The sequence below is a fragment of the Choloepus didactylus genome, chromosome 1 (assembly GCF_015220235.1).
Source record: "Choloepus didactylus isolate mChoDid1 chromosome 1, mChoDid1.pri, whole genome shotgun sequence".
NCBI classification, from domain to species: Eukaryota; Metazoa; Chordata; class Mammalia; order Pilosa; family Megalonychidae; genus Choloepus; species Choloepus didactylus.
The window spans coordinates 234,609,704-234,628,176 of NC_051307.1; the positions used below are offsets into that span (position 1 = coordinate 234,609,704).

The window sequence follows — 18,473 nt, forward strand, 5'->3', positions numbered from 1 at the left end:
CATAACGGTAAAATATATATACTCAATATAACATTATTGAGTAACTATCCTGTAAGCACTTGACATGAATTTTCTCATTTAATTTTCAAAACACCACATTAAGTGTGCATTTTCATTATCTCCATTTTACAGGTGAGGAAACTGAGGCACCAAAAGGTTAAGTAACCTGCCCAAGGTCACACAGCTAGGAAGTTGTATGTCTGGTGTAAGAACTAGGCAGTCTGGCTTCAGGGCCTGCATTCCTAACTGTTTCACGCTCCTGCCTCTGAAATGAAGTGATGTATGTAAAAAGACTTACGAAGACTGTTGTGTGTGCTATGGATATGAATGTGTTCCATTTTAGGTTCCATTTTAGGGATTCTAGTTCACTTTTACTATTTTAAATGTTTTCGTGTTTAGAATTGGCAATAGGTTTATATAATTATCTCATCATGGGGCATCTCACTCGTTACAAATACTGAGTATCTTTTTTTTAATTTTGGGGGGGTAATATAAATAACATAAAATTTGCCATTTTAAACATTTGTAAGTGTTTAGTTGTATTAATTTATTCACAATAGTGTGCTACCATCACCACCATCCATTACCAAAACGTTTTCATCACCTCAGATACAAACTCTGTACACGTTAACACCCCATGGCCCCTCACCCCAGCCCCTGGTGACCTTTAAGTTTACTAACTATATGTTTTTTTGTTGTTGTTTTGTTTTCCTGTGTATTTTTTTTAATTAGAGAAGTGGTGGGTTAACAGAAAAATCATGCATAAAATACAGGGTTCCCATACACCACCCTGCCACCAACACTTGCATAGGTGAGGAAAATTTGTTACAATTGATGATAGCACTCTTCTTTAGTTCTACTATTTTTTTAATAGTGGTTACATTTGTTAAAACTGATGAAAGATTATTAAAGTAGTACTGTTAACTATCGTCCATAGTTTACATAGGGATATTTTTCCCCATATTCCCAACCTATTACTTATTTTTTTTTTCATGCATGTCTTTATGTTATTACTCATGTACCCATTCACTGGATAAAGGGGGTGTCAGTCACAAGATTTTTACAGTCACACAGTCACAAGATAAATGCTATATAGTTATACAGTCATTATCAAAGATCAAGGCTACTGGGTTACAGTTCAACAATTTCAGGTATTTCCTTCTGGCTAATCTAATATACTAGAAACTAAAAAGAGATATCTGTGTAATGAGTCAGTAGTCATACTCATTTGTTTAATTCTAACTTCTCTGTTACAATTCTTCCCTCTCCTATGATCATTCTCTCAATCTTCAGGAATATCTGGGCAATGAACATTCTCATTTCTTTGTGCTGAAAAGAAGTGTTGACCTTATGGGGTAGAGGAATGAAACTGGTTGATGTTCTTGGAGAGACTGGTACCTCTAAGTTTTAGGACTTATCTGGCACAGGAACAACCTGGAGGCTTTAAGTTCTGGAAAAATAAACTTAATAAGTAAAACTTTTATAGAGTCTTAGATAGACCCCAGGGTATTCTTTGGGGTCTTCAGGAATACTGTTGGTCGGGGTTTGGCATACTGTGGCAATTGGCAATAGCTTGCATAAGAGTAACCTGCAGAATGACCTCCAACTCTATTTGAAATCTCTTAGCCATTGAAACTAATTTGTTTCATTTCTTTTCCCCATTTTGGTCAAGAAGGCTTTCTCAATCCCACGACGGCAGGGCCAGACTCATCCCTGGGAGTCATGCCCCACGTTGCCAGGGAGACTTACACCCCTGGAAGTCATGTCCCACATAGGGAGGTGGGTAGTGAGTTTATTTGCAGAGTTCAGCTTATGTAGAGAGAAGCCACATCTGAGCAACAAAAGAGGTTCTCTGGGGGTGACTCTTAGGCATAATTATAAGTGGGCTTAGCTTTGCCGTTATAGAAATAAGTTTCATAAGGGCAGTCTCAAGATTGAGGGCTTGGCTTATTAAATTGGGAGTCCCTAATGCTTCAGAGAATATCAGGAGTTCTCCAGGTGGGGAAGTTTAATAGTTCCACGTTTTTTCTCTAGTCCTTCAAGAGACTTTGCAAATACGTTTTTATTTTCTGCCCCAAATATTCTGGAATGTATCAGGGTATTAAATTAGCCTGTACAGAATAACAAGATCTCATTCCCTATTCTTAGTTCCATGTATTTTGGTTGTTTAAATAAACTGACCAGAGAGGTTAAATTAGATAGTGTGAAGTATGTGTTTTTAATATATGAAATGAGAATCACATAATCCTGTACATAAGTTACATAACCATATGGCAGTAGTCCCCATTTTGCAGATGAGAAAACTAAGGGTTAGGCTAAAGTTGTATCTGAGGTGACAAGGAAAGGAGTTATGGCAGACATAGCTCCCCTAATTTATAATCTAAAGAGACTTCCACTTTGCCATGTTCTCTGCTGTCCAAAGTTAATGTGCCAGTAGGCTGGGTAACTTAAAAAGGTGAGCCAGAGAGCTGGGGAGATGACAGTTTACCACCACTGGGGGGGTTGGCTCCTGCTCTGCTGTCAGTTCTGTTTCTAGAAGCCGGGGGTTGGGGGTCGGAGGGGGAGGAGTGGGGGGTTACTTCTTTTTCCAGCCGTTGCCACTAGTAGGGTCAGTGGAATTCCTGGGGCTATTAGCTCTCTCTCTCTCTGCTAGTAGGACTTGTATTGCATTTTTCCTGAATAAAATCTTCATTTCTGCCCAAGGATAGTGGGAGAGAATTCCTTTTTATCAATAAGGCATAAACAAGTTACATTATTTTCAGGGTGAACAGTACAGCACCTCAATATTATACACCCAGCAGGCCCTCAGTAAACACCTCGCAGAGCCCACGGTTATTAGTGAGTGATGGAGCAGTAACAGAGCTGCGGCTCCTGGCCCAGAGACCAGTGTTTTCTCCAGCCTAATGTACAACCCTGTTTTCAACACGTTTTTCATCTGTCTCTCCCCACACAGGCTGAAGATACCAAGATGCAGGAGATAATGAGGCTGGCTCATGAATTTTTGCAGAATTTCTGTGCGGGCAATCAGCAGAATCAGGCTTTGCTACACAAACACATAAACCTGTTTCTCAACCCAGGGGTAAGACGTGAGGTTTGTCTGGAAATCTGTGGGGAGGGGAGGGCAGGGAAGAGGGAGAGGAACAACTTGTTCTTTTGCTGTTGCAGCTTCTGGAACTTGTTATAATGCAACATTCATTCCAAAAGGGAATATTTTGATGCACTCTCAGGAGCACATAAATAGGAAATGTAGGGGGTGGAAGGAGGAAGGTCAGTAAGGGCAAGGTAAAATATATTTTTATTTTTTCCTAATAAAATTCCTCATGGTATCTAGCTTAAGCAATCCTGAAGTCTTAAGCCTCACTATCCAGCTAAACCCTCCTGAAATCATGCCCTTTAAAGGGTATATCCTGGAATAAATTTTTTATATGTTTATACAAATTAATAATGTACCCATATAAAACATATCTATGTACTTTTTAGTTTGTTAAATATATATATTTAAATACATTAAACGTATATTATACATTTTTTGGAGAAAAATGGTGGCACATTCTATCATTGTGTTGCATTTTGCCTTTTTCACTTAACACGTCGTGGTTGTCTTTGCAAGTCAGAGATTTATAGATTATTCTTGTTCTTTTCGATGACCACTTGGCATCACACAGACTGGCTGTAATTCATTTGTTTAACCAATTCCCATATAAATGGATAATTAGGCAATGTCTGACTTTTGGCTTTATAAATAACACTACAGAGCACATCCCTGTACGTGCTCACACACATACATGCACTCACTCAGTAGTAATACTAGAGCTTTCCAGAAGAAGAGAAGCTGGGCTGTAGGGTAATCCCACCTTATCATAAAAAGAGAAAGAAAGGGCAAAGATAAAACGTTTATGACCCCCTACCTCACACCAAGCATAAAATTCAGTAACTCTTGGTGAAAAGTAAAAAATACAGCTTCTAGAAGATAGCATGAGAATATCTTCATGACTATGAGGTAAGCACAGTTTTCTGAAACGGTATGTAGAGAGTACTAATTATAAAGAAAATATCGATAAATTGTATTTCTTTAAAATTAAGAACTTCTCTTCATCAAATGATGCCACTAAGAACATCCAAAGGCAAGCCAGAGATTGGGAAAAGATATTTTCAATGCATCTGTTCAGTGAAGGTACCATATCCAGAATCTACAGCAAACTAAAGTCAAAAAAGCAAAAAAAGCAGACATCCCCTTTTAACATGGGCAAAAAACTTGAGTGGGTACTCTATAGTAGAGGATATCCAAAGTGGCCCTGTGACAAGGGGTTACACATGATTAATCATTGGAGAAATGCAAATTAAAGCCCCAATGACATGTGACTAACATTAAAAAGACTGACAATACTAAGTATTGGTAAGAATTTGGAACAGCTATAATATAGAATGAAAATCAATGACAATGTAAATTGCTACTAACCTCTTGGTAAAGCTGTTTGACCGTAACTGCTAAAGCCAAGCATATTCATAGCCCATGACCCAGCAGTTCTGCTCTGGTATAAATCCAGCAGAAATGCACTGATTAAGTTTACTGGAGAGATGAACAAGAATATTCAGAATAGCACTATTTGTCATATTTGTAATATGAATATTGCCACTATTTACAAAACTGGGCACTACCCCAAATGCCCATCAACAGTAGAATGGAGAAATAGTGAGGTCTATTCATGCAATGGAATATATATAACAAGGACAATGAACAAACTGCTGTACATGCAACAACATGGATCATCTCACAAACGTCATGTTGAACAAAAAATGCCTGATAGGCAAGAGCGTGTGGAGTTGAACAAGCAAAGACTGGAAAAGTCAAAGTAATAATTCAATTAAGGAGAATGGGGAGGCCGTGAGGGAGGCCTGTTCTGTTTCTTGATTTGCATGCTGGTGTTCTTTTACAGTCCATCTAGTGGGGGACCAAGGATTTGAGTACTTTTCTGTGTGTTTATTATCCATCATTGAAAACGTTTGCTAAAAAAGAAGGGAGTAGTTAGATTGGGGTGATGAATGTACAACTATGTGATGGTACTGTGAACCATTGATTGTACACTTTGGATGATTGTCCAGTATGTGAATATATCTCAATAAAATTGAATTAAAAAGAAGGGAGTACAGAATGGAATGGGGAGACTCTCCGTTTGTTAGTGGACCCCTCTTTTCTCTGTCTCCAATCTGCCTTAGCCTCCTTTTGACCGTTTCCCTGTGCTCTTGTCCTCAAACTTGTGGCAGATCCTGGAGGCGGTGACGATGCAGCACATTTTCATGAACAACTTCCAGCTCTGCAGTGAGATCAACGAGAGAGTCGTTCAGCACTTTGTTCACTGCATTGAGACTCACGGTCGAAACGTCCAGTATATAAAGTTCTTGCAAACGATCGTCAAAGCAGAAGGGAAATTTATTAAGAAGTGCCAAGACATGGTCATGGCTGAGGTGACAACCATATATTTCTGTATTCCTTCATCTGGTATTCATATAAATTTTCAAATTAATCTAAGCTGCATGAACTGGCACCCTCTCCCAGGACCTTATGGAGGGGCAGAAAGTAATTGTGTATGTGTGTATGTGTGTGTGATTTCATGTTTGTGGGCTTAAACTAGTAGATACGGACAGAAGTCTGATCTAATTTTTCATAGCTGTACATCTATTTATTTCAAGGGTTAATAGCTTGGATTATTCTGGGAAGGGGAAAAAAAGCAGGAAAAAGTAACTAAAATGTGGATGGAGATTAAATGTGGGTGGAAGCCAGTGAACCAGAACAGTTTCCTTTCCTTAAGGATTATGTGATTTTTCCTAATTATTTGCCAAATTAATTAGATAGAAATATTGTTACTTGATCACTCACGAGGAGAAACTAGTCAGTGGAATCAAGGGACAGTTCTACTTGGGTTGTTATGGAAAGTCAGCATCTCATTGATGTTGTCTCTTACAAGGAAGGTTCACTCTGCCACACACATGACTTTGACTTGTACAGATGCTCAGTTTAATCCTTTCAGGTTTTAAAAAAATAAAACCTCTTGTAGATCCATCTAACAGTTGGATTTATAATCCTGCCAACATATGATTCTGGGGTAGTGGATGGTGTAGTGTCACAGAGAGCTGGCTCAACCTAAAATACAAATGGCTGTACCATTTATTGGCCTTGTGTTATTTGACCTCTCTGACCTTCACTGTGCTTTTCAGTAAAATGACAGTAAAGCAGTTTTGACCTGAAAGAGTTGATGTGAGGATAAATGAGATGATGATGACAGTAATAGATAACGTTTATTGGAAGGCTACCATACTCAACATACTCTTCTAAGCACCTTACAAATAATAATTTATTTAATCTTCGTGACTGCACTTTGAGATATGTATTGCATTTGTCCTCATTTTTACAGACAAAGAAACTGAGGCAGAGTGAGGTTAGGTATCTAACATGTAATTAGAGCTCCTTAAGGTTTGTTATTATTAAACAAATAATATTAGACCCATTTATTTTGACTTCGCACCATCCCTTTTTGGGGATCTTTTGAATTTCGTTCATTGCTAAATTAGTTTATTCTTTAATTGATTTATGAGAAGTCATAGTCCTGGGGCAAGTTCCAAATAGGAATGCCTGGACTTTTTGGTGAAGGTTGAAAGAAAGGCCTATCTTAATTAGAAATGGATAAGATGTGATGAAAGATATAAGACAATGTATGAAAGAGTTATCAGAGAATAGTCTTTCTAAAGCGTTCAAAAAAGATGGAAACTTTTTAAAAAAAGAAGTCATAGCCTTTGTATTAAGTTTGGAAGTAATTTTCAGCTACAAACTTGCAGTCTGTAATTCTGCTTGATAGTTGAATGCTTGTGTGCAGACTTTCTCTTCTACTGGTAAGTTTTTAGGACCACTGTGGTACTTCTCTATCTGTGAATTAAAACAATGATGCTGAATATTATCAGTTAGTTAGTAATATAAATGAGTGAAAGCTAGATGAGCTTAGTAACCTAGATGAGACTATTTTAGAGGACAGATGCTAGACCATTGCTCTTTCTCTGAGAATAGATTTTGCTTTTTTATGCTACTCCCCCATTCCCTGCCTCCTGCAAGCTTATGCTATAAAGAAGCCCTGTTGTTTTTTTTTTTTTTTTTATAGCTGGTCAATTCAGGAGAAGATGTGCTTGTGTTCTACAATGACCGAGCCTCTTTCCAGACTCTGATCCAGATGATGAGGTCGGAACGGGACCGCATGGATGAGAATAGCCCGCTCATGTACCACATCCACCTGGTTGAGCTCTTGGCTGTGTGCACGGAGGGCAAAAATGTCTACACAGAGATAAAGTGCAATTCCCTACTCCCGCTCGATGACATCGTCCGTGTGGTGACCCATGAGGACTGCATCCCCGAGGTGAGTGAGCCCTGCACTGGGGGTGTGCCTTTCCGTGTCTCCCCTCGTGGAGCGTGGGACCGTGGGACCATGGCTTGTTGGGAGACTCCACAGTGGCTGGTCCAGCTTTAAGAACCACAACTCATTTTGTAACGAGATTTCAGTTTGCTGAAACAATATTATCGTGAACATTGATTTTGTGTTGAAAAGAATGTGGAGGGAAGTTGGTCTTTCCTTCTATCTCCTTAAGAAAAGTAGAAAAATTCCAGTTCTTCAGATCTATGGAACTCGTACCTGTTAAGCAAAGAGGATTTGACTTAGATGAACTTTTTGGAAATTAGGTTAAGAGTGGGTTGAGATAATGGTTCCTATGAATGGAAGACTCATAAGTTAGTTTGTTCTTCAAAAAGAAAACTCTTACCACAGAAATAATAGAGGCTCTTTATCGAAAATTTAGAAACTAGAGGTATCTATAAGAAAATAAAAGTAATCTATAGTCCCAAAGCCTTAAGATTTCACTTTCCACAACCTATTAAGTTTTTAAAGTAAATATTTACAGGCTTTCTTTTTTCTTATTTATATACATTATTTAATAATTTAAAATGGGTCGTATGTAGCATATATTTTATCCTTGTATCTTTTCAAATATATGCTATTAGCTTGAATTTTAAACTAAATATATTTATATAATATAGCATATGTATGACATATCAAATATATACTATTTGGCATATGTTTAGATAAATGTGTTTTGGAAAGTTAATACATTCATATGGTTAAAATATAAAAAACTAGAAATGGGTAATCCATGGAAAGTTTCTTAATCTGCACCCACCCCCATCCCAGAAAATCATTTGTTAAATTCTAGATACGCCAGAGTTTTGTATATAAACAAATGCAAATTAAAATAGTTTACCACCCCCCTACCTCCCGCTTTTAACTCAACAATAGTATTCTAGATATACTATTTTGAATCTTAACACTATATCTCCTTTCCATATCAGTCCGTGAGGAGATTCCACATTCCTTTTTCAAGGTTACATAAAATTCCATTGTTCAGATGTGCAATGATTGTGCTCCGTGCCTGTTGAACCAATTTGTAAAAAGATGAGATTTTTGTAATAATGATTACTATAATAAGAAAATGAGATTGTCTTTTTTTCTTACTGCCTTGCCCATACAGTATGTTATCAAACTTTTGGGTTCTTATAAATCTGTAATAGATGAAAATAGCATTTCAACATAGTTGTAATTAGCCTTTCTCATATTATGGGTAAGGGAGGTATAATATTAGCTTGTCTTTTAGCCTTTTTTTGAAATACAGACTAAGTACAAAAAAGTACATAAATCTTAATTGTTGTATAGTGTAAGAATAATTATAAATGGAACAGCTGTGCAGCCACCAGCCAGGTCCTGCTTGTCCTTTCCCCGTCACCAGCCTCCCCGCCGGGGGCTCTCTCCTGGAGGTAACCATGGGCTGCCTTTTATGGTAATCCCATAGTTGCTTTTCTTTATACATTCCTAAAAAATATAATTCAATTGGCCGTTTCTGAGCTTTCATTATGTATTATTTTGTGTATTGTTTTTTCTTTTTAAATTCAACTTTATGTTGTTGAGATTCATCCATCTTGATAACATGTTAGCTGTATTTTATTTATTTTTTGCTTTAGAGCATTCCAGTGTATCATTGCATCATAATATGATTTTCCATTCTGCCAACACTCATTTCGTTTGCTTCCATTTTTTGGCTGTTTGGCCCAATGTATGTGTCCTGGCCCACATGTGCCCATGTTTCTCTAGGGTGTATATACGTAGAAGTGGTATTTCTTCGCTTTGAGGTGATAACGCCATGTCTTTTTCCAATATAGTTTTTCCAGTTTCCAACACTCTTCCCTCCAGAGCTTCTGTTACTCCAAACCCTGCCAAAGCTTGCTACCTTCAGACCCTTTACAAATTTTTGTCAGTCCGATGATTGTGTGATTGTGCACTGGTACCTCATAGTGGGATATATGCATTGCAAATATCTTCTCCCAGTCCATGCCATTTAATTCTCTTAATGATATTTTTTTATTAGAGAAGTTGTAGGTTTACAGAAAAATCATGCACAAAGTACAGAGTTCCCCTTTACTACCCTGTTATTAACACCATGCATTAGTGTAGTACATTTGTTACAATTCATGAAAGAACATTCTTACATTTGTACTCAATGGTGTCTTTACATGAAGACAGATTCTTAATTTTAGTGTAGTCTAGTTTGTCTTCATGTCTGCGGTTACTTTTTGTGTCATTCATTACCTTAGAACATGAAAATGTTCTCTTCCAAAAGCTTTATATTTTTGAATTTTGCAATTGCTAATTTTGAGTATTAAAAAAATCATAGCCTTTAAAGCTGGCAGGTGGAAACAGAATGATTATCTGGTATACCCTTCTCACTATAAAAATGAGGCAGCTAATCAACACCACACATACCACCTTGTTTGGGTTTGCTTTTTATCAGAAAGCCTGTTTCTATCTTCCAGGTTAAAATTGCATACATTAACTTCCTGAATCACTGCTACGTGGATACCGAGGTGGAAATGAAGGAGATTTACACCAGTAATCACATGTGGAAATTGTTTGAGAATTTCCTTGTAGACATCTGCAGGGTAAGGCTTTCTGGAACTGAGGCGGCAGAGTTACAGTATGTGTGTAACTGGGCAACACTGTGCAGACATAGGGAAAATGGTCTCATAATTTGAACTCTTAATTCCTGGCACAGAGAGGCAGATGTGGCTCTTTTCTTTTCATGCTACTCATTTCTTTCTCCCTTTTGCTCTTAGCTGGGAACAGGTTTTATTTAGCAAACTTCAGGGAAGGTTATTTCTGGTTTCTGTTTCACCCTGTAGATTGATTTGTGATGATAACCTGGGACATGTTAAAATCAGATTTACGAAGTTTTCTCTTCCTTGATATTATGTCCTTTCCTCAAAGGACACCTTCCCGAGCTTGAGCATTTATCTCCCACGACCTGGTGCCGAGAGGTCTCCAAAGCACTTTACCTTCCATCTGTTGCTTCCCTGGCTCAGCAGTTGGGTTGGGCTCCAATTCACTTGAGCGCTGAGCTTAGTACTCATTCCAAAGAGCCACAAAGCTGCTACATAACAAAGCACACCATGGATTCATTATGGGTTTTGCAGTGGTGGAGTTGGGGCTGGGAGGTGGGGTTGGGGGTGGCAAGTGACAAGGTTCTTTGGAGAATAAGTGAGATGTATCCCACTTTCAGAAATATAATATTTTTTTTTTTAAAGTGTATTTTAGAATCATAGAGTCTGGTGTTTTCTGCCTGACTATGCATTTACCAGTATGAGGCAAGGAGCCTGCAAGAACTTACTTGTCTTCTAACCAAGTACTGTGTTCAGTGATATTCAGGGTTTAATGTTGCAGATCTATTTTTTGTATTATCTCAAATCCCTGTCAGTCTTTTAATCTTATTCATCTAGGGCCTTTGACTTGGAATGGGAGGCCTGTTTTATTTCTTTGAATCAGTGTTTGACAAAGTTTTCTGTAATGGGCCATGTAGGATCTGTTGCAGCTACTTGACTCTGTCCTTGTAGTACACAAGCAGCCGTGACAGTACGTAAATGAAGGGGTATGGCTGTGTTCTAATAAAACTTTATTTTAAAAAATCAGCCACCAGGCTGGCCTTACTTTGCCAATCCCTACATTAAATTGTTCAGAAATGCCGTAAAAACTGGTTACTAATTTCATTCTGTTAATAAAACTTGATTTTTAAAAATGTATTATTTAAACCTCCTAAATAGCGAATCGTACTGTAAGTAGCAAAATGAAGTAGAGGATAGGTGAAATCAAAGGTCCCTCCTCACCCCAAAACCTGTATATTCAGTTATTCTGAATTACAGCTCACTCCTTTGAACAATGTTGTCTATCAATAAAATGCTTATCGAGTGGGAGAGCATTCATAGTAGGATTTTAGAATATCAGGCGCGAAGGACCTCAGTGATATCACTGAGTCTCTTGGTTTTATGGATTAGGAAACCATGGCCCAGAGCAGGTGAATGGCTTACCCAGGAGGGCAGTGTACTCTTAGGGAAAAATTTAGGCACCTGTAATAACTTTGCTTTTACTACCCCTTTGAGGTTTTAGACTTGCCATTCATGAGTAGGAAGTTGGAAGAAATGGCCCTGTAGGTTGCACACCAATTTTAATGTTTTGTGATTCTGTACCATGATAGCTGACTAATCTGCTTTTTCCATGATGTATTATTTTTGTCTCTTAATAGGAGAAATATTGAACCACAGGCTTTTACCTGTCACTGCAAGGATAATTAGTAGGAGGGGACACTGATTTCTTAATTGTACAGCTGGTGTGCAAGTTTTGATGTAATGTTTAAAGCATCTACTTGTCTTCCAGGCCTGCAACAACACAAGTGATAGGAAGCACGCAGACTCAATTTTGGAGAAGTATGTTACTGAAATCGTCATGAGTATCGTCACTACCTTCTTCAGTTCTCCTTTCTCAGATCAGAGTACAACTTTGCAGGTAAGAAACAAAAACATAGATCCAGGATGTTCATGATACACCTGTAGAAGTTGGAGTTGATGCTAATTTGAGAGTCATCAGCTATAAGTGAGCATCTCTGCAAATCAGTCATAAAAGATACTTTCCTCTTTGTGAAAGTAGCTTTTCTAGGATCCCTTGGATAAAACAAGTACCTGGCGGTATTTTCCTGTACTAGAAAGGTCAAATGGTTGTTGATTTTCTCCTTAAAACCCTTTCTTCTATTTTTCCCTTCTATCTTGTCTATCCCCCACCCCCATTCCTAGAGAGAAGTTCTCGATAGGTGCAAGCATATCATTAACACTTTTTTTTTTTTAAACACCTACAGATAGCCCTTTAACTGGGAATGTGTACGTAGAGTTCATCAAAAATGGTGTATGGCTGGAGTAGGAAGTTGTTTAACTGTCAAATTCTTATGTGCAAGGTGCCCCCTTGAGTTTTGCAGAGCAGCAGCCCTGCCTGACGATTTTCCATGCACTGACAATTTCAAAACCTTGAATCCCTAGAGCCATAAGATATTTTCAATATTTTTTTTTATTTGGGAAAAAAATCACTCTTTATAATTGATGTTAGATCAGTTGCTATGGCATTGTTACTGCAGGTAACTGCAGAATAGAAGTGTAGAAAGCTGGTATTTGTGTCCCCTAGAAGGAAGAGAAATATTAACTGTCCTTGTCATTGGAAAAAGATGAAAGCAGTCCTGGGACTGATGGGTGGCCTAGCTGTTTGGATTTCAGGCAAAGAATCTGAATTAATTATGTTCTGTAAGGGAAGAATAATTCATGGTCAATATAATACTCATTGCTACCATTTAGAAAGTACTGCTATATTTCAGTTACTATGCAAAGCAGTTCATAAGATCTGAGAACAGCCTGTGAGGTGGATGGTATTATCCCCGTTTTGTAGCTGAGGCTGAGGGTTTTATTACAATGTCCAGTAACGGTCACAGCTTTGAGTCACGTAACCATGAGTTAGGTCCATTTCTGTTCTGTCTGACTCTAAAACTTGAATGCTGAAACTTTTAGTGAGGTATGTTTCCCTAGGGACTGGTGGTAACCTTCTATTCAGTTTAGAAATGACTTTGGCAGTTAAGCTGAAGTGTCACACTTTTTAGGTTTTTAGAATGTCTGTACATATTTCTTGAGTAATTAGGGAACAGGAGCTTGTTAGTTCCCAAACACATGAGTTGTTGGAGTCTAGAACATGCTCCTTATCCGTTATGATTATACTAAGAGCCAACAAGGAAAGCTGCTCTGTGTTAGTAAGATTGAACTTGCTTCTCTTGTGATTTAAAGTGAAAATCATCATGGCAATAGCCATTCTCCTACAGATTGTGAAACAGTGTTGCAAAACCAAATGTCAAAGTAAATCATTCAAGTTAATTGGAAAACCATTAAACTTGTGTTTCAGGGTTTCATCTTCATCTCTACTCTTCTCTTTTAATTCTGCCTTGTTCTGAACCAGTTTGTGGCCCAACTAATAGCAGGCTTTGTCAGAGAAATGCCTCTTCAACATAAATGGTGTAACTTCCTGGCAAGGCCCACATTATCAATATATATCTAAAATATAATGTCCAAGTTGGTTTTTCAGTTTTTGTGTTTTTTTTAACAAAAGGCTAATGCCTTTCCTGAACCTTTATTACCGAGGAATACAGTTTTTGAGGCCCTCATAGTCTGTTTTGTTTACCTGTTGAAAACTGTATGTCTTTTCTCCTCAGCTAGATTTTTACCTCATTCTTCCTCCCTCACTGCCCACATTTGTGAGGGAGGAAAATGTTGAACTTAAGTTTGGCCGTGATACATTTATGTTGCTATTGGCATGTCCAGGAGGCAGCTGGAATTGTAGGGTCCAGGGAAAAAGAATAGAATTTTGGTGGCTTTAGAGCAAGACAAAAACCAACTAGACCTAGTAGACATATATAGAACACTTCACCTAGTAACAACAGAGTACGCTTTCTTCTTGAGTGCACATGGATCATTCTCCAGAATAGCCGTATGTGTTAGGTCACAGAACAAGTCCAGTAAATTAAAAAATATTGGAATCATACAATGTATCTTCTCCCAGTACAATGGAATGAATCTAGAAATCAGTAACAGAGGGAGAAATGGAAGGGTCACACATACGTGGAAATTAAACAACATACTCTTAAATAGCCAATGGGTTAAAGAAGAAATCACATGGGAAATTAGGAAATATCTTGAGGTGAATGATAATGAAAACACAACGTACCAAAACTTATGGGATGCACCAAAGACAGTGCTGAGAGAGAAGGTTACAACTGAATGGTTTCATTAAAAGGAAGAAAGATTTCAAACCAGAGAGCTAACCTCAAAACTGGGAGAACTTGAAAAAGAAGAGCAAACTAAACCCAAAGTGAGCAGAAAGAAGGAAATAATAAAGATTAGAGCAGAGATAAATGAATTAGAGAATAAAAAAACAGCAGAGAGAATCAACAAAACCAAAAGTTGGTTCTGTGACAAGATCAATAAAATCAACAAACCTTTAGCTAGATTGACCAAGCAACAAAAAAGAGAAGACTCAAGTGACTAAAATCAGGAATGAAAATGGGGACATTACTACTGACCCCCCTGAAATAAAAAAAAAAAAAGAAAAGAACTATAAGAGGATGCTATGAACAGCTCTGTGCCAACCAGTTGGACATCCTACACTGACTCAAGAAGAAATAGAAGATCACAACAAATAGTTACTAGTAGAGAGATTGAATCAGTAATCAAGCACCTCCTAACAGAGAAAAGCTCAGGACCAGATGTTTTCATGGGAGAATTTTACCAGACATCTCAAAAAGAATTAACACCAGTCCTGCTCAAGCTCTTCTAAAAAATTAGAACAGGACAAGATTGGGTTCAAATCCCTGTTCTGCCCCTTCCTGGATCTGGGAACTTGGGTAGGTCACTGAACTTCGAGACCTCTTTTCTTGTATGTTACACAGGGATATAAAATCAACCTTGCAGGGTTATTGTGAAAGTTAGAGACAATATTTATAAAATGTTTAGCACAATACCTGGTACATAGTAGGTGCTTTATAAATGGTACCTTGTGCTAGTCTCTGCTAGACGGCAGGCTCCGTGAGGGCAAATTACACCTTATGGGCATGGTTGTTTTATATATTGCTATGTCCTTGCACCTAGTGTTGTGCCTGGCACAGTGCTAATGTGTTGAGTGAGTAAATGAATCAGTGAATACATGAGACTCAGGAGAACTGTAGCAACTAAAGGTGAACCTTTTCTGGTTGAACTCTTGGCCAGAAAAATGAAGTGGCTGACTTGAAGGGAACTTTGCCGGGCACAAATAAGTAATGATGGAATTGCAAAGAGGCAAGAGGAAGATCCAGGCATTTTCATGGAGGCAGTGGGAACTCAGGGACCAAGAGAGAGGAGAATTTAGGAAGAAAGTGATGGGCAGCCGTGTCCCCTTTTGCCCAAGAGGTTGAATAAACCGGAAAGTCCATTGATTTTGGGTAATAAGGAGGCAGTTACTCTGACAGTTTATCTTTTGTGTATCCAGATGTCACATGGGAGCAGAGCAGATGCTCAATAAATATGGACTCAACTGAAGTTAATTTAGTCAAAGGACCCTTCTTTCTTGGCGTTGTCCTGTTGGGTTATCCCCCTCCAGCACTTACTGGTCAATAGGGTGGTGCTTGCACTACTGCTTCCTTCATAGGGTCATGGTGAGGGCCAGATGAGATATGTATAAAGCACTCAGCAGGGCCTGCATGTAGATAAGTGCTCTTGAAAGTGCCTGTTCTCCTGGGGCACTTTGGGTTAGCTCAGGATTTAACCAGCAGCTGCAAGACTCAGGAACTGTTGAGTGTCTTCATGGGTCTACTCAGTAAATGTCAGGGTTTCTCAGCAAATTTCACAGGCTCCCTGTGCTCCCATCCTCGGTTGGTAACACAGTGTACTCTCTTGGTCACCCGTGAGGTATAAAACAAAGTACCTGTTGAAGAAGGCAAGAAGGTTCTGGTTCCCAGGCGGCCTTGGTAGAAAGAGCACAGATTATTGGCATCAGAGAGCCCTGAAGTTGAGTCTGTGCTCTGCTGTCACTTCTTAGTTCTTTTGAATACTTTCTTTAACTTTTGTGGGCCTTTGTTTTTCGTTTCCAGCCTGGAGATAACATCTGTGACCTAGAATTCTTATGAGGCCGAAATGAGATCATATGTGAAGTACCTAGCACATAGTACACTTAAATCAATAGGAGTTATCTCATTACTGTTTATAGGAGAGGTTCTGATTTTTTTATTAGTGTATTTTAGTTTCTTGTAATAGACTTCCTTTTCCCGTAGCATTTTCCATTGTTTTTCTTGTATCTCAGGAACCTTTCTAGAGGTTTTCAAAACATTTTCTTATGCTATATTGGCCTTCTACTGGTGTTTTGGAGGTTCTCTGTAACTCCCCTCTCCCCAAACTAAAGACTAGTGGAGTAGCTTATCGTATGCAGTGATCTTTGCCTTGCAAGTGGAGTAAATGGAAGTTAGAGTCCTCTTACTTTAAAATGAGTACAAATTTATACCTTTGGAGAGAGGAGTAAATCTACCATGTAGTTAGCTTCCAAGTACTTGTCTTTAGTAAATGAATATTTATAAAGAGTTACCATCAGGACTGTCTTTCTTTGTAACATTGAAGACATTGCCAAAGATGAGGAAGTAAATAGCATTCTAGCCAAAATCCACTTATCAGTTTGTATTTGCTGAATGAAATCCAGATTCTACTCATAGAATATTCTATCTGGAAAGAACTTTGGAATTGATTTGCTTCAAGTCACTTAATTTCATATATTGGGTCAAGCTAAAGCTCAGAGAGGTGAAGTAATTTGCCTTAGAGTATACAGTTGTTGGTAGCTGGACAAGAATCCCAGTTTCTCAGACTTTGATTCCACTGCTCCTTCTTATGGCCAAACTTAGATAAAATCAAGTGTGTGCATAGGCTTAAAATACTTCTGAGTTTCTCTTGTTTAGCAAGGTCACATCTAGAATCCAGCTCATAATCAAGCGGCTCCCTCCCATTCTTGCCCAAAGATGCAGTAGCCCATGGTTCAAGGTAGCATCTACTTCTCTTCATAGCCTTGGTAATCTATAAAAGAAAGTTCTCTTTTTACATTGCCTTTCTATTGACTTCTCTTGCAGACTCGCCAACCCGTCTTCGTGCAACTTTTACAAGGTGTTTTCAGGGTTTACCACTGCAATTGGTTAATGCCGAGCCAGAAAGCCTCTGTGGAGAGCTGTATTCGGGTGCTCTCTGATGTAGGTAAGGTATCATTGCAGTTTGGATTTAATGTGATAAAATGAATTGCCCAACAGATAGAAATGCTACACTTACTGAGCACTTGGGATAGCTTTCCTAAGGTTATACAGACAGGAAGTCATGGAGCACAAACTGGAACCAAAGTCAAGTTCTTGAGTCATACACTTGGCTTTTCTCTACTAAGGCAGCATTTCCCAAAGTAAGAGCCGGTGAGTCCCAAAGTAAGACGTCTGGAAAAACAAGATTCCGTGGGTAAATGTTAGGCAACTCTTGGCAAGTCACAGTGCACGCACACTTGTTCAAGGTTCTGGGAAGTCCCTCATTCAAGAAACTACTTTGTTTAATCCGGAAAAACGTATTTGACCATATGGAAACTTTTTCTTCTTCCTGCAAAGCACCTGTCGGTATCCTGAGGAACACCCTTTCTCAGAAATATGGTGCATTACTCCCTTTGCTTCTTAATGATAAATGGTTCTCCTTTCCCTCCTCCATTTCCCCACGTCTCATGTCTCACAGGCAGCTTTGAAAGGAAGTTGTGAAAATTGCTGCTCCCTCCACCCTGACTTTATCAGACTTTGTCACTTTACCTTTTTTTCTCCTCACATAAATGCTATGCAATGAGATAAGCCTCTTGCCTAAAGTTGAGAAGAGAGTTTTCTGCCTGGGGTAGCAATTTAGATCCCAGAGAACATTAACCAGAAAACCAAGATAGGTGGAGTTCTTAGCACTGGCTAGTGGCTGTCCAGCAAGTACGGATTGTGTTTAGTAGAGCTCCTGGCCTGATTCCCTTTAGTCTCATATTGAGGTATTGCTGTTTTTAAATTTTTATTATTTATGTGGCACTGTTTTACCATAAGCAGTTAGGCTCTCTGATGATGAGATATATCAGAAACAGGTTCTTCAGAGGGAATCCCCAGATAACCCTCTCCTGTCGCCATGGGTGATCCATGCATCATAAACGAAAATATGTGAGTCCTCACTGCAGAAATTAGTTGTCAGTTAGAATTTGAGGAAGTCACTGACTTAACTAATGTAACAGTCATTAGGAGGTAGAAGTTTCAGTACTCTTGGCAGTGATACAAAAAGACAAGGAGAGTCTATGTTTGCAAAATGTCACAGCATAAAAAACGGCACAACCCATTAGCTCCAGGAACTTGTCCTGATGCCTCTTAAAGAATTACTGGCTCCTGCCTAAATACACACCCAGAGTCCACTCTTTTAGTTGTTAAACTTGAAAAAGGTTATCCTAGGCCCATAGTTTCTAGCTGAG

The 18,473-nt window shown here is 38.6% G+C and overlaps 1 protein-coding gene across 7 annotated transcripts in view; it reads left to right on the forward strand.

Annotated features, from left to right (window-relative positions):
• Positions 1–18,473, forward strand: part of ITPR1 (inositol 1,4,5-trisphosphate receptor type 1) — a 352,707-nt gene that overhangs the window by 187,920 nt on the left and 146,314 nt on the right. For all 7 annotated transcript variants that reach the window (XM_037800676.1, XM_037800678.1, XM_037800680.1 and 4 more), the window contains 6 exons: positions 2,954–3,079; positions 5,266–5,466; positions 7,152–7,403; positions 9,902–10,027; positions 11,793–11,921; positions 17,086–17,206. In XM_037800676.1, coding sequence (XP_037656604.1) covers positions 2,954–3,079; positions 5,266–5,466; positions 7,152–7,403; positions 9,902–10,027; positions 11,793–11,921; positions 17,086–17,206 — 955 coding nt within the window. The remainder of the gene's footprint in view (positions 1–2,953; positions 3,080–5,265; positions 5,467–7,151; positions 7,404–9,901; positions 10,028–11,792; positions 11,922–17,085; positions 17,207–18,473) is intronic.